Source organism: Takifugu rubripes, chromosome 19 (genome assembly GCF_901000725.2).
Source record: "Takifugu rubripes chromosome 19, fTakRub1.2, whole genome shotgun sequence".
In the NCBI taxonomy this organism is placed as follows: Eukaryota; Metazoa; Chordata; class Actinopteri; order Tetraodontiformes; family Tetraodontidae; genus Takifugu; species Takifugu rubripes.
Window position 1 is genome coordinate 10,385,642 of NC_042303.1, and position 15,016 is coordinate 10,400,657.

At 49.6% G+C, this 15,016-nt stretch overlaps 1 protein-coding gene across 2 annotated transcripts; it reads right to left on the bottom strand.

The window, feature by feature from the left end:
• Window positions 1-1,095: 1,095 nt before the first annotated feature.
• Window positions 1,096-13,780, bottom strand: prdm2b (PR domain containing 2, with ZNF domain b). 2 transcript variants are annotated; one of them, XM_011613982.2, is made up of 8 exons: window positions 13,463-13,780; window positions 12,467-12,614; window positions 11,429-11,532; window positions 11,090-11,242; window positions 9,830-9,956; window positions 7,213-7,317; window positions 2,540-6,900; window positions 1,096-2,468 (listed from the first exon to the last, which is right to left on the bottom strand). In XM_011613982.2, exons 2-8 carry the CDS (start codon window positions 12,582-12,584, stop codon window positions 2,454-2,456), a joined length of 4,983 nt encoding a protein of 1,660 aa, XP_011612284.2. In that variant the 5' UTR covers window positions 12,585-12,614; window positions 13,463-13,780; the 3' UTR covers window positions 1,096-2,453. The 2 variants fall into 2 exon arrangements, with proteins under 2 accessions (XP_011612284.2, XP_011612283.2); XM_011613981.2 differs by having other exon boundaries at window positions 1,096-2,471; window positions 13,463-13,779.
• Between the last annotated feature and the right edge of the window lie 1,236 nt (window positions 13,781-15,016).

The following is a 15,016-nucleotide window of genomic DNA, read 5'->3' on the forward strand; positions in this document are numbered from 1 at the left end:
CATGAGTTCTTTTTGAACCACCTGCTGCGATGGCACGGTTGAATCTCTGCTCCACACTCAGCCAACCGCCTCCTGTCTGTGCTTAACAGCCAATCTCCTGGAACAGCCGCGGCCGTGACGTCTTAAATCTGCCTCCTGGGGTTGATTACATCAGGCCAGGTGAAAGAGCTGCTTGGAATTGCATTTTTATAAATGGGGCTGAAGCGCCGTACACAGCAATCAGGAGAGAGTGCAGAGATATTTCACGCTGACGGCAGAGCAGGCCACACACACACACACACACACACACACACACACACACTAAATCCAGCCAAAAATTACACAGCAGGTAAATATACACCTCTGAGAAATAATATAAATATGACCTGTAAAATTTAGATTTGGTCAATTTGATGACCCCATTCATCACGACAGGGCATGACCAGATTTGTGTCCACAGTAAATAATCTATATATAAAAAGTTTCTCTTTTTCTGGTTTACTGGAGAAAGCAGCCGATGTTTTACGTACTTTCTGACTCGGCTGCTGTTGAAATGAAATGAAAGGATGGCACCAAAAAACAAATATAAGCCCCGATTTATCAGACTTTGGTTCAACCTGATCCTGCAGCTTCCTTCTCAGTTACATTTATAGTTCTGGAAGAGCCACCATGAACTTAAACAACCCATTTCCCCACATTTAAGTTGAAAACTCAAATGTAAATGTTATATTATGAAACCAAAAGCTGCCGCTCAACTACAGGGAGCATCTGTGCACACCAAAACTTTAGATATGTTGAAAACAGCTGCGCGATAGAGAATCGGTCACGTCAACAATAGCCGTAACCATGACGCCGCAGCAGCAGCATCTTGGCCTTTATCTTTAATAAACCTCTTCATTCTTAATGCTTAAATCTGTGACGTGAAGACAAGAGCCTAACGAAGGGTTAGCTCCAGCTCCAGCTCAGCACGGTGGCTTTTTGCTATATTTCTAACATGTACAACTTAGTTTTCTGTCAGAATCCAATTTACCCCCCCCCCCCATCAATTCAGCCTCATCATTTCTTTCTTGCTTATCAGTATATAAGCACAACGGACCCCAGGAAGCACCAACTTTGTTACAGAAATTGAAAAACTTTTATTGTGTCAATTACAGCAATGTTTACTTGAGGTCATTTGGGATTTCTGTCTTTGTTCATCCTTAAATACATCATCTCGGCGATTAAAGGCAAAACATGTTTTCTCTCGTGGAAATATAAATTAGCTTTAAATCTTTTTTTTTCTTTTCTCGATTGACGTTTTCCATAGCATGCTACGTGTTTGAGTGCTGCCTGCTAGCTCTGCTGCACAGGTGGACAGACGGATGTCGTGACTCACGAAAGCAAAGATGACGGAAATGAAACATTAAGCAACAGAGGACGCTGTGTTGAATTCATATATTTTGGCATATATATATATATATATATATGTGTGTGTGTGTGTGTGTAAAAATGGTGTGAGGAGACGGTTGGAGAACGCTTAACGGAGATGACTCAGCGGACGTGCGTCGGTGCGTTTACACAGGGAGCGACTGACCGACATACATTCAATTATTCCCCGTCTGAAAGGAGCAAATCCAACAGCTAGAAACTTTGGCGGTTTTAAAGTGCTGTACGAACACTGGGATTGAGGCTGAAATCTTTTTAAACGGGCCGTCGCCTGCTAACGTCGGATGAACAAAACAGGAGTCTGAGGAAGAAAAAACAAAGTAGACACTTAATTGCGATTTAGACCCAGTAACAGCAGCCAGACCGCGCATCCAACCACGAGCGTACATAGACTAACCACACATATACAGTGTTCCTGAGGACCGACTGTTGCAGTGAACCACTGCCGTTTTCCAAACATAAAGAAGCCAATGAGATATATTCTATCATATAGTGACTACTAATTTAAATCAAACATACATATTTAAGCAAATCATGTACAAACGGATGGAGGGGAGGAACAAGGAAACTGGCGTATTCTAGTCGACACTCTATTCAGCACATGCATTAATAGACTGTGGAAACATCCCAAACTCTAAAACAAACCAGGAGGGGGGGGGAACGGAAGAATCAAGACCCTAACCCTAACCCTAACGTATACATGATTGCCGTTTGCAATACAACAGCCTCCCAACGTGACAGAGCCCTCAAGTTACTGTTTACGGTCCAGTAATGACTCGTTTCAAATATATTAACTCGCTGTCATTCACAGTCTTCTTTTCCATTTTTTGCAAGGCTGGCTGGAAATCGAGGCTCAGTTCGGAACGCCGGTGGAAGCCGAGGGTTCGCTCCTTAAATCCAGCAGGACGCCGCCGAGCGGGCGGCGCGGGAGGCACCAGTTCATGAGTGAACGAGGTTACGGGAGAGCGACCTCAGTGCAAGTCAGTCTAGGTTCAGTCCGGAGCGTGGCCAGAGCAGGGCGCCGCCCTCCTGGGAAGAACCGGCACGGGTCACTTTATAGGGACCTGCTGTGAGAACACAGGAGACACAATGTTTAACTTGTTGTTAACCTGAGAATCTGATCCCGTTCCCTCACCTGAGTCTCTTTTGGCTCCTGAAACTGGAGTTCTTCACTTTTCACCTCAGCGGGAGGGGCGGCGTTGGACATCTGCAGGCTCCGGGTCACGGGTCCGCTCCCTCGCTCCCTCGTCCGGAGGGAGAACCGTTCCTCTTTCTTCAGCTGCTGTCCTGCTGCCGCTGCTTTGGCCTCGGCTGATCTCTTGGGCGCGGCCTCTTTGCTCACGCGCTGCATCCTCCCGGTGGACCGCTGTTGCGCCGACTCCCCAGGAGCGTCCGGGGCCGAAGGGGCCAAAGGTGATGACGCATCATGGCCTTTCTTGGACTTTTTGCTGGTAGGGGCTGATGCTGGCAGGGAGGCAGGCCGCTTGACTCTGCCCGTGGCAGCTTTCCCTTTGCTGGGCAGGGGCGTCTCGGGTTCTGTTGCGCCCAGGCTACGAGCTCTGGTCTTCCCCAGGGGCCTGGCGTCGGTCTCTGCCTGCACCGGCTCGCTGTCGGAAGCTTTCTTCCGTAGAGTCATGTTCTTATCCGACGCCACCTCCCTCTTCTTGCCCTTCTTAGCGACTGGCTTCATGGGACAGCTGATAGCCATGTGTTTGCTGAGGCTAGCGGGGTAGGTGAACTCTCGGCTGCAGTGGGGGCAGACGTTGGACGGCTGCTCCCGCTCCACTTTAACAGAAACCTTTTTGGAGAAGGTGGAAGCCTTATTTTTTTGGGAGATTGCCTTCTGGACCAGCTGGTTCTTCTTCTTACTCAGGGCGCTCATTTTTGTTTTGCCCGCCTCCTGATTGAAGTTCAGCCTCTTCGGCTGACCCATCCGCCGGAAAGCGCTCTGGGCCACGGCGGCCGCCGCGGGCGACAGCGCTCCGTTCGGACTCTTCACGATCTGCTTGAGGGGGATGGGGTTTTTCTTGGGAGTGTAACGCTTCTTGTCGCTTGCGTTGGCGCAGGCCAGAATGTGCTGGTGCAGCTCTGGCATGTTGTCAAAGCTGTTGCCGCACTTGGTGCAGCGGATGGCGGTGCTGAACGTCTGAGGGATGTTGTGAGTGGTGAAGTTGGTCGCCGAGGCCACCGAGGCCGCGTGAGAACGACTGTGATAAGGGAAAGGGGGCGGTTTGTAGCTGGGGTAGTGTTGATTAAGGCCCAGGCGAACGTCCGGGCCCTTGGGCTTGGACCCTTCCGAGGCCATGATCTTTATCGTAGTGTACAGCTCCTCGTTGGGGTCTTCGGCGTGATTCCCGTTCACATCCATTTCTTCTTTCGCTGGATTGCCGTCGCCCTGTGCGGCTGCTTCGTCCGTCGTCTCCGGCGCCGGTGACGGGGGGCCGCTTTCCTCTTTGGCTGCAGAGGGATCCGTGTAGTTCTGTGGCCTCAGCTTGCCGCTCTCCACTGTGGTGTGTGAGCAGGTCTCGTTAGGATGCAGGTCCTTCTGGTGCTGCTGGAGGTTGCAGAGAAAAGCAAACTCCTTGGAACAGGCCGAGCACACGAAGATCCTGCCCACTCCGTGAAGCGTCGTGCGATGGGTGAGCAGCGCCGGGGCGTCGCCGAACAGCTGCACGCAGAATTCACATTTGAAGGGCCAGTCGGCGGCGTGCTCCGTGATGTGTCCGCTGAGGTCTTTGATGGCACCGAACGGCCGCTCGCAGACGTTGCACACAAAGGTCTTGCAGTACGTCGGGTCAGCTCCGTCCTCCTCGGGCGGTTGCTCAGAAGCGTGATCGGGAACAGACGGCGGCGAAGACTTGATGCCTCCGTCCTGAGGCGCGGGAGCCAACTCATCCAAGGAGGACTGCTCGGGTTCTTCTTTAATCTCGGTCTGAGGGAGAGGTTGTGAAACGAGCGACTGGGGTGGGTCATGCGAGTCACCCGGAGAGGATGGAGGGGATTCTGACTGAGGAGAGGCATCAGGCTGGGCTTTCTCAGCCTCCGAGTCAAGGTTTTGGCTTGTTGTGTCATTTGGTAAACTGTTGCTAACGGCTGGTGGGCTACTATCTTCTGTAGAAGGTTCATCTGCTAATACTGGTTCAGAAACATCTGAAGATGCAGAAACATTAAGGGAAGATTTGGGGGACTCTGGGGGCTGCGGAGTATTACTCTGGCCTTCATCTTTGACTTCTTCGGTTGACAAAACCTCCTCCGAGTCAGACTTATGCTCGACCGACCTTGGGGACATTTTGGGCGAGAGGACAGGCAGATGTCTCAGCGCGGACGCGTCTGAAGGCTGAGAGAGGGGAGAGCTGGGCATCGCCGGGGGAGAAGGAATGGTCGGGAGTAAGGGGGGAGGCGGGGTTGGGGAAGTCACGCTGGAGGAGCCGGGGGATGAGGGGTTCAAGGTGACAGGGGTCAAAGAGGGCGGGGAAGGCTGCGCAGACTCTGGCGCCATTTTAGGAGACTGAGGATGGGAGGTGTGAGGGTTCGCCGACGCGGGGCCCTCGTCAGCTGGCAGCGACAGACCAACATACTCGTTCATCAATACCTTCTCCAGCATGCTGGTGTTGGGCTTCCTCTTCTTCGGGGCGGAAGCTCCCTTACTTTCAGGTTCAACGCCGCTCTTCCTTTGGAAGCTCAAATCCAGAGCTGAATCAGCGGGGACCTTGTTGGAGGCTTCGCTTCTCCTGATGGAGTAGGACAGATCCAGAGGCTGCTGATTACAGGAGTTCCCCCCGTTATTAGAGGTCTGGCCCTGGGTGTTATTCCCAGGGAGGCCCACGTCTCCTTCTTCCCTGTCTTGCAAAGGCGTGGTGCTGTGGCTTTCCAGCTTTGGCACCTTAAGACCGAACAAGCTCACCGCTTCAGCTTTGCCGCTCTGAGGGCTGAGCTGCGGCGACGAGGGGGGAGACGACGTCCTCCTCTTAAAGCGGCCTGAAGCCCCGCAGCCCTGCAGCGACGTGGCCGTCAGCGGCGAGGTCAGTCTATGGCTTTCCGTCAGAACGGCGACGGTGGATTTCTGAACATCTTGAGTCTGGAGGAGCTGCTTCAGCTTTGGGGAGAGGTACACCGTCTTCTCCCGCTGGAAGGCGGACGAGTCCGCCACCTGTTGGTACGAGCCTCGCGCTAGCAAATTAGATGAGGACGACGACGACGACGACGATGTCAAAGAAGCCGTTTCAGCCTCTACTTTGAGGGTGTGCACGAGCGGGGGAGTGGAGGTTCTTCTTTTCACTGGGGGTTGGCTGATGTTCCCCACCTGCTTGGCAGCACTTATTCTGCCCTCCACCTTCAGAGCCTGGCTGATCTGAGCGGGGTTGATGATGACCGTGTCTAAACCGAACAGGGCCGCCGATCTGGAGTCCACCTCGATCACCTCGCACCCGCTCGCCGAGCTGGTGGACACGATTTTGCCGTCGATGTAAAAGCTCAAATTCTCAGAGATGTTTTTGGATATGTCGATGGCATAATCATCCCGGTCTGCCTCGTCCTCCGTGTCGGCGCTGGGCACGTAGACCGGGGGGGGGCTGGTACTGGGGGACTCGCCGGGCAGCTGCTGGGCCGACGCCTCCTGAAGGAGCATGCCTTTCCTGCGGACTCCCTTGGGTAACAAGTGCCGCTCGTGTATTCTGCGTTGGTGGCGTCTCATGTTGGTGTGTGTGCCGAAGGCTTTGTTACAGTACTTGCAGGGGTGGAGCTCTTTCGATTCCCCATTTTCGTCGAAAACGAAGGGCCGGTCCCCGTGAGGGCCCAGCTCTTTCCTCTGCATCTCTGCATTGTGCGGGGGTCCTGCTGTAAACTGGGACCCTATGGCTATATAATGACTGGTTGGGCTTGTGCAGTCGGGACTGGAACCATCGTTCTGGGCAGCGGGGCCGAGCAGAGTGGCAGTCCCGCCGAGTGAGCCGGGCCTCTTTTTTGACCCGTTCTCGTGTCTCCTCTCGTGCCTCCGCCGCCCCACCTGGGACCCAAAGGCTTTATTACAGTAGCGACACTTGAACAGCTGCGTCTGCTGAGCGCTGACGGCGTGGATGTGGACGTGACGTTCTAGACCCTGCCTGGTGGAGAAATGGCGCTCGCAGTGCTGGCAGGGGTGCGACCCCCCGTGGGGATCTCCCTCAAGTTCGTCCGGATCCGGTTCAAGTTCAGGATCGGCTTCTGGCTCCGAGGTTTCCACCTTTGAACCCATATGGCTTTCTTCCCCACACAGCACTGACGAGCCGGGCTGCTTCTGCCGGGAATCGGTCCCGGGCGGATGCCGAACAACTTGTTGCTCCGGTTCCGTGTGTTCCTCCAAATCGTTGGCATCCTCCTCCTCTCCCTCGGTCGCCCTGTTCGCCGTCACTGTCGATGTATCTACTTCATCTTTAGAGTCGATACTTCGAACTTCGGCTTGCTGGAGCTCCTGCGAGGATGAAATGGCCGGTGACCTCTCATCCTCCTCCATCAGACCTAGAAACAATGACAAATGTTTAAATCAGACCTAGAAACAATGACAAATGTTTAAATCAGACTTTAATTAGGGCTGAACAAGTGTGTGTTGGGCTTTCCTAAAGTTTAACTGCAATTAATTTATCTGATCTTGTAGGAGGCGTTATACGTTAATAGATTTTACAAACAAATAAAAAGTCTAAAACTCGAGTGCAACCAAGTCCAGATTGTTTTGTTTTATATTTAATGAAAAGGTTTGTTTGTTTGTAAAATCTATTATAAATAATAGCTATTAAAGCTCTGTTTAGGTAACTTGGCCATGAATGACCTTACCTTCCTCCCCATCCCACATCTCCTTAACACTAGCTTCTCTTCCACTCCTCTTCTTGAATCCACCCAAACCAGCCCGTCTGGCTCTCTCCAGCAGCTTCCGTCTGGCTGCAAATCCAAAACACACATCATTTTGTATTAGACCTGCTCCGAGGCTAAACAGGCAGTTTCATGATGAAAAAAGCTGGAATTCTAATACTGGTATGGAACATTTTAGCCTCTTTACCAAAGAAATGCAATCAAAAGGTCACCTAAAATGCAACAAAAGTCAGAGAGAATGTGAACAATGACGATGTTTGTGCGCCATAAATGTGTCATTTGGAAACAGCGGCTCCATTGACTCCCGTCTATTCAACATATCTGACTTGATTTTGTTCCTAGTAAATGATGACGATCGCTTGACCTCTCACTGTTCTATGCTGGTGAAATAGGAGGGGGGGGGGGTTGTTCTGTCTCCGATAAGAAGCCCGCTAACAGAATCAATCGTCTTGAAGGTAATCTGGTGTTTTGGAACAATGTGACGACTGTGTGACCCACACTAAACACTGGGAGCAGGTCGCAATCGTCTCACAGAACAAGGTTCTAAACTGTAAAGATGATCCAAGAGTCAGGAGCCACCACACACTCAGAGGGGGAGAGCAGCTCTCAAACAACAGGACAAGGGACTCAATAAAAGAAAGTTTCTTTAGAGATTTTATCCGTCAAGCATGTTGTTACTGTGTAATAACACCATGATGTCGCTAGAAAATGTGCACAGTAGTGCCATGTCACTGTTGGCGCCGTGCTTAGCTTGATGCGGCTACATTACTGTTGCAGGAATAAAAAGAGATCAGCTAGCATTTTAAAACTATGGTGCGGAATATTTGACCGAGCTTTCGCACCCGTTCCAGGAGCGATAAAAAGCTTTGCAAGGGGCTGAAGATGCTGCCGTTTGATTTCGAAGCCCGGTCCAACTTGGGAGGCTGTCAGGGCACCTCATTACTGAACCGTGTCAGCAAGGTCGCCTGACCTGGCCGACAGAACCTCATTCATACCACAGCAGCGCACGCTGCAGGTCACTCACTGGAGCGGCAGCAGGATCAACTTAATGTACAGCAACAGATGACGGAGCACACCCACACTAAAAAACTAGAGCCAGCTTCTTTCATACAGCCGATGCACACTTTCAGCTCAGCTGCTACAATGCTTGACGTTCAATTCAAATTTGGCAGGAGTGGCGGTGTGCAGAACAGGTAATGTTTTGGATCTGTGCCTGGAGGGTGACACTAAATATTCCAAAGGCTGAGGGAAAAAAAATGATACAGAACGCACCTCTTTGAAACGCAGCGGGTTGAATTACATTTCAAAGAGGGCAACGCGTCTGCAACGCTGCATTTTCTACCTCATTTGACAAAACAAGCCAGCGTTCCGCTGCACGATGCAGTAAATTCCCTCTGCACAGATAAAACAATCATTTATAGCGTCTCTGCCGCGGGATGGGCCTTCAACATGTAGTCAAATCAGGATTCCAGTGGTGTTGCTCTGCATTGTTAAGGAGCGGAGCTCCTGCACAACAGTAGTGCATAAAGATGCACCAAGATGGAGACGTGAAGATACGAAAAGAGGATTCTATTGACACTATTGCACCCATTTCTCTTTGACCTTGCACAAACTAAGTCATGAAAACTGGACAAAGTTCATCCTGACAGCGAGGGGGGGGTGGTGCTTTTTTGTTGTTGCAATTAATCAAAAAACACAGCTCGAATTATGCTTCGGTTTCCATGATGGTATTAGGGAACTAAATTTACGCCATCGGTTTCTTTTTTTGGGGGGGTGGGGTGGAGGGGGGTTCCTGTTGGAGCTTTTTTGACAGATATTAACGCCAATGAAAGCGGGCTGCCGGGTCGACGACGACTCTATCAAATCAACGTGATCCTGTTGACTGTGGCAGCGACATAAACAAGAACTGGGCCGGTTCGGCCAGCTGTGTCCGTCCACCGGGCTGTCCGTGTGTTCAGACCTAGCCGCTTAGCTCCATGCTAGTGCGCAGCACCGAGTCTGACAACTCGATGAACTGGTTATTCGGGACCCAGAACGACGCGAAGGAGACTTTTTAAACCCTCTCTTCCAAAAATATCACCCCAAATTAATAGCCGACACCCGAAAGCGTGGCCCCACTGGTCGTGTGGTGGGACGTGGGAGCTGGCTAAGGAGCTAAAGCTGCTAGGCCATCATCAAGTGGAGAGGCTCGCCGAGGGATGGCTTTACCTCGGAACTCAAGGAAGGTCACATCCTCGAAACCGTGAGGAAACAGCAGAGGAAACGCTGCCAACAAGTTCCCCCAAGCCGCCTCCCCGGCCCACCCGACTGACTCACTTCCACGCCGCGGTCGATTTATGGTTATTTAGAGGCGAGCGACGAGTTTTAACTCGGGTCCAAAAGTGGAGAAAAGCCCCGCACTGCCGCCGTTAGCTCCCACTAGCCTCCCCTCATTTACAAGCTAAGCTAGCCTGTTGGAACTTAGTCCGAGCTGCATGCAGACCGCCTCGCGCCGAGCTCGCGCGTCGCGATTGTGCCGCGCGCCCATGGCGGATCAGAACCCGACAGTAGCCTCATCCCCACGCTGCCCGGTAGGCCTCACCTCGCTTCGCTCTGGGTGAGTTTTTCCTGCTCAGGCTGCTGGCTCTTTCTTCCTCCAGTGCAGCTGTTATCTCGGGGTTGTCTTCCACCGTGTACCACACCAGCAGCTCCTCTCCGGGCCCGATAGGCTGCAACAGTGAGAGATGAGGCCGCCCGCCAATCACAGCGCGGCTTGCTGAGACGTGAGGCGGGCGCTGTGGCCCCGGTGCATCTTATCTGTCTACAAGGGTGGGGGGTTTGGAATTTGGAAGGGTTTCCACCGCAGCCTAATGGATGGTTACATGTCAGAAGTTGTTTGTTTCTGTGCGGATCCTCGTTTGGACCAGCGAGGTAAAAGTAGAGAAACCATATTCACCCCCCCCCCTCCCCCCAGGACTTCATGGTTAATGATTGACAAAAGCAAAAATGTAAAAAACAAATCCTTTGACATTTAAAACTCACTGACCAATTATGTAACCCCCCCCCACATCTATAAGAGTTATGGATTTAAAAAAATATGTATACTTCCTAGAAACACGACTGTGGGTGAGAGTTTTTCTTTTTAAATGATAATTTCCAATCTTTTTAATTATCCCCAGCAGTTGGTGGTTTGGGCAGTGAATGCCTCGCATTTAAATGCCAGCGTGTCAGAGAAACTCGTCACCAACATCAGTAATCAGCTAAAACACACATCTGTCCGCTAACATCTGGGCGACAGTTTCACAGAATATTGTTTACATTCGTCAGTTGCCGGGTCCCCCTCCGTGATGCTAGCATGACGTTTAGCATAAGTTATCGGTAGTAAATCGATCACTGTGGTTGTGTTTAGCTGAATTTCTCCATTCAATTATTTTAAAACTTTGAGTCTTTGAAATATTTCCTCTTTGTCAGTCATAATATTCCCAATCGTCTCAAAAAGCATCCAAAATAGCTCTTTTCCTATTCCCTACATAGGGAGCAGGGCTAAGGGGCCCATTTAGTGAACTCACCGATAAAGTGAAACCTGCTTTCAGGAAAACTGATGCATTAAGTTGCGTGCCCTTAATAATTAACTAATTATTTACTATCAATGTCATTGGTTTGGTTAGAAAGCCTTGGTTGTGTGCAATATTTCACAATGCATTGTGGGTAAATTGAATTCATTAAATAGGGTATAGCCCTGCTAACGTTACACTTGGACAACCACGCAAAATGCCGTGCACCCTAGTTAGTGCACTGCATAGGAAACAAGGAGTGATATCGAGCACTTACCTGTTCCGATTCCAGAGAATCTGCGACTTACCCGTAAAACTTTGTAATAAATGGCCCTGTTGATCTCCAGAGGGAACAGGTTCTGCTCTTCGCTGGAGTGGGCCCAGTTCACGTATCGCAGCCAGTTTCCCTTCGTGGGATCGGTGGCGTCCACACACATCCAGCCGCGTGCTGGGAAATAAACCTCAGGGACAGGAGCAGAGGGGCTACTGTTACAGGATGCACAGGTGTGTCACATCATTGGTCCCACTGGTGTCGGTGCGCTCGTCTGAGCCGCGGGTTCCCGATGTGGCCGGGCTCGGTCTACACTCGGCGCCGTAGCGGCCAGAAGTGTGTAGGATAAGTGTTTCAGAGATGAAGAGCGGCGTACCTCCCACATGTAGACGTTGCTCGTCACCTGCGAGCGTTTTTTCTTTTCTCCAGCAAATGGGCCGAACCTCTTCCCTTTAGGGATGACCCGGTTGGCCCAGACACCTGAGAGAGGAACCAGAGACCTTCCTTACCTCGATATTCCTGATACATCCTGCCGATATCTTATTGTTTATATCATGTTGGGCGAGTGTAAAGCAAAGTTACCACTTTGTTTCTAACTAACTCTTTACAACTTTACAGACTGGACTGTAAAGTTCCAGCATTGCAACTTTACGGTCCATTCTGTAAAGTTTTATTTTCACAGCTTTGCAGACTGAACCGAACGCACTTCCTGAATCGAGAGCACCGGAGAGCCTATGGCGGCCGTGAGGGAACAACAGGCCCGAGCTCGGCTGCTCACAACTTTACAACTAGATGTTTAAGTTTACTTAAACGGCAGAACTGTTCTGAGCATGTAAATATCCTGCTCATGAGTGACGTCACACACGGCGTGATCAGCCTGCTGAGGATAGCAACTGTTAAAAACCTGCGTGCTGGACCATTAAATACATTTTATGATATATTTTCACTTAAATCTGTGGGTAACTTTGACTTCTTCCATGTAATATAATTATGATTTACACGTTCTTTCTAGAACATTGATTTTTTTTCTCATCCCTCCTTCACGCTCATGTGTTGAAAATAAATACATCAATAGCCACATTAAACCTTTTTTTTTTTACACTCGGTAATTTACAATAGTGAATTAAAGAAACTCAAAAAGATGTGTACAATCATAACTTCCTGATGAGAGTTTCTTTTATCACATGTCACTTTTTTTGATTCTACAGAATAAATGTTCACCTTTAAAACAAACATCTTCACCTACATGTTGTGATTGACGTGATTAAGAGACTTTTAAATGTTCTGGGATTTTTTTTTTTTACCACATTTCTTTGTGAAGGGACGTGCGTTTTCAGGATGAAATCACGCGTGTGGAGAATAAACGCACATTCATTCATTCATTCATTCAGCAGAGGACAAATGTTTTACTCACCGACGCGACTCCGATTCACCGCCGAAGGTCCGAGCCTCAGACAGTCGGGCAAACCTTCCCACACGTGCGCCGGAACCTCGTCCAGAGTCTCCACCGACCCTCCGGTGATGGCCATCATCTGTCGCACGGAGGACACTTGCTTCACCTCCTGTGGATGTGATTTAGAGAAATAAACATCTCTTTTCATCCAAGTTCAAATAGCGTCTCCGGGACAACGACCCCTGACCCGAGTCCACGCTCACAGGCGACTTCCGACAAACTCCAGGGTTATTTTTTCCCCCCAGATATTCCTGATTTATTCATTGGATTATTCGGGCTCTGCTCTTTTCAAATGGGAGTTTTCATTCAGTGATGGAAAGCCAGATATTCCAGATCCATCCCAGCGTTGGGAGCTGTCTGTGCCCCCCCCCCCCTCCAACGGGCAGAAAAGTCAATTGTTCTGGAGCACAATGAGCTGCTTCATGTGTTCACCAGAGCTGAACTCACGGAATCGTTTGATTTGGAGAACGACTGGACATTAACATAAGGAGCAGGTCCCTGACTCCATTACCCCGGTGAGAGCAGGACAAAGCCTCCATCCCAAACCTCCGTGTGCAGCTCCAACTTTGGCAGGTTCTCATCTACATCTCCTCCAAACTTTTAAGAGACTCTATCTTTAGTTTCCCTGCTCCCTTTCTTTCCTGGAATAAGGACTTTTAAAAAAACATTTTTAAAAAAAAAAAAACAACTCATCTCTCCCAAGTTTAAGCAACACACGGAGACATTTCCACGCGGGTGCGCGTGTACATAAAGCTGATTTCACGCCCTGGTCCCTCAAAGAAAAAGTTGCCAGAGAGGAATCAAAACGCTGGTCGGTGTGAGGGGAGCAGCTGGAGGAGGATGCGGGTCATTGTTACCCGCGGCTCCCCGTGCTCCTCCCGGGGAGCCGCTTCCTCCATCATTGTTGCCGGCCTGGAGGTTTGTGCCTCACGGCTGCTCACACGCGCGCGCACTTACCTGCTTTGTCTGACCGGCAACTTGTGGGTTTTTGCGCTCTTATCTGCTTCCAATCTGCCAAAAAAAATGGCGGAGGGAGGCTTGAGCCGAAAGCCGCTTCTCTTAACTCGTACGGCGGTCTAGTTGGGAGGAAGCCTGTCACGCACGCACGCACGCACGCACAAGGCACAAATAATCGGGGGAGGAGGATTTTGTAGGCGACAGCGTTCCCCCGTCGTCTCTCCTGCAGACACAAGTCGTGTCCAGGCTGCAGCCGCGCAAGAAAAGCGGCCAATTAAGTTCCTGAGTCAGAGTCATCTGTGAGCATAATGAGCTGGAGGCTGCAGCCATCTGTGCGTCCGCGCACAATGGCAAAGGAAAGTAGGCGAACGGAGGCCGGGAGGTGTTATCTGGCAGCAACTTTAATATCGCTGCAGCCACAGCGCTGGTTGTGACTGACGGCAGGTTTTGTTCAGCTCCTGACAGAATATGAGCTGCGTTTTTGGGAAAGTTTAGTCCAGTCAGCGTGTTGTGCTTAAAACATTGATCCCTGACAGTTTTGAGACAACAAAATCAGAATAAAAGTCAAGAATGGGTCAGATCGGCTGTTATTATTTCCTTCTCATCGATTTTTCTGCTTCAGTATTGTTGCATTGTCACCTCTGCACTCATGTTTTTGATTGGTTTGACCCCAGATTCTATGATTCCTCCATTTTGTGGTCAGGGAGGTGAGAGATTTTGAAATATTTAGCTTTGTCATGTTTCACTGAATGGTCTAATTTGCAGCCAGACTTTACCTCCATGGCTGAGAATGTTGCCACAGTGTTTCCCTGCTGATTGCTGTAAAATGGCCGGATGGATGTAAAACCATCAATATTTCATGAACATCAAGATGAAATATTCTGGAAATCATTTACCTCGACTTTTCTAACTCACTGATTGTGCACAGACTGACCAAACTAAACACACGAGAGGCACATAAGGAGGAGGATAAGGACAATTTTGGTGTGTCAAAGGTCATTTGAGTGTGCTTTAGTTTTCTCCTGTGGTGATATTAAAGATGACTAGAAATAAATGCAACCTGATGCATTTCCAGTCCAGAGTTGTTTCAGATGTATCTGGATACTGTTTACAGCAAAAGTGATCAAACTGTTAATAAGTCCTGAATATTCATGTCTGGATATTGCAGAATATCCTAAAACCACACAGAACAACATAGGAAGGGGGACCCGTGGTAAGTTCACACTGGTCGCAAAATCATTGTGGTTATTAGAAATACAGTTAAATAAAACTGTTTTTTTAATTGTGATTTTAAGTCATTTCATTTTAAATCTTAATCAGACATTTAAAGCAATAGGATGAGATTTGACATTTAATTAATTTCTTTTGTTGACTGGAGAGTTACATTTTTAAGTTTCTTCAGAGCAGTTTTTCCTGGTGGAAGTTGAATATTCATAGGTCTGTTTTATTTGATATTTTTTACAGATCATTGTAGTTCTTATTATTGGCCACTGGGCGGTGCTGTGGTGCCGCCAACGTGCGACTGCTTCAGGCTTCGTCATGCAGACGGAACCG

Coding starts and splice junctions, on each gene's coding strand:
- prdm2b (XM_011613981.2), bottom strand. CDS start 12,584: ATGATGGCCATCACCGGAGGGTCGGTGGAGACTCTGGACGAGGTTCCG. Junction 11,243..11,428: donor GCAACGTCTACATGTGGGAG/GTACGCCGCTCT, acceptor CCTGTCCCTGAG/GTTTATTTCCCAGCACGCGG. Junction 6,901..7,212: donor GATGTGGGATGGGGAGGAAG/GTAAGGTCATTC, acceptor CATTGTTTCTAG/GTCTGATGGAGGAGGATGAG.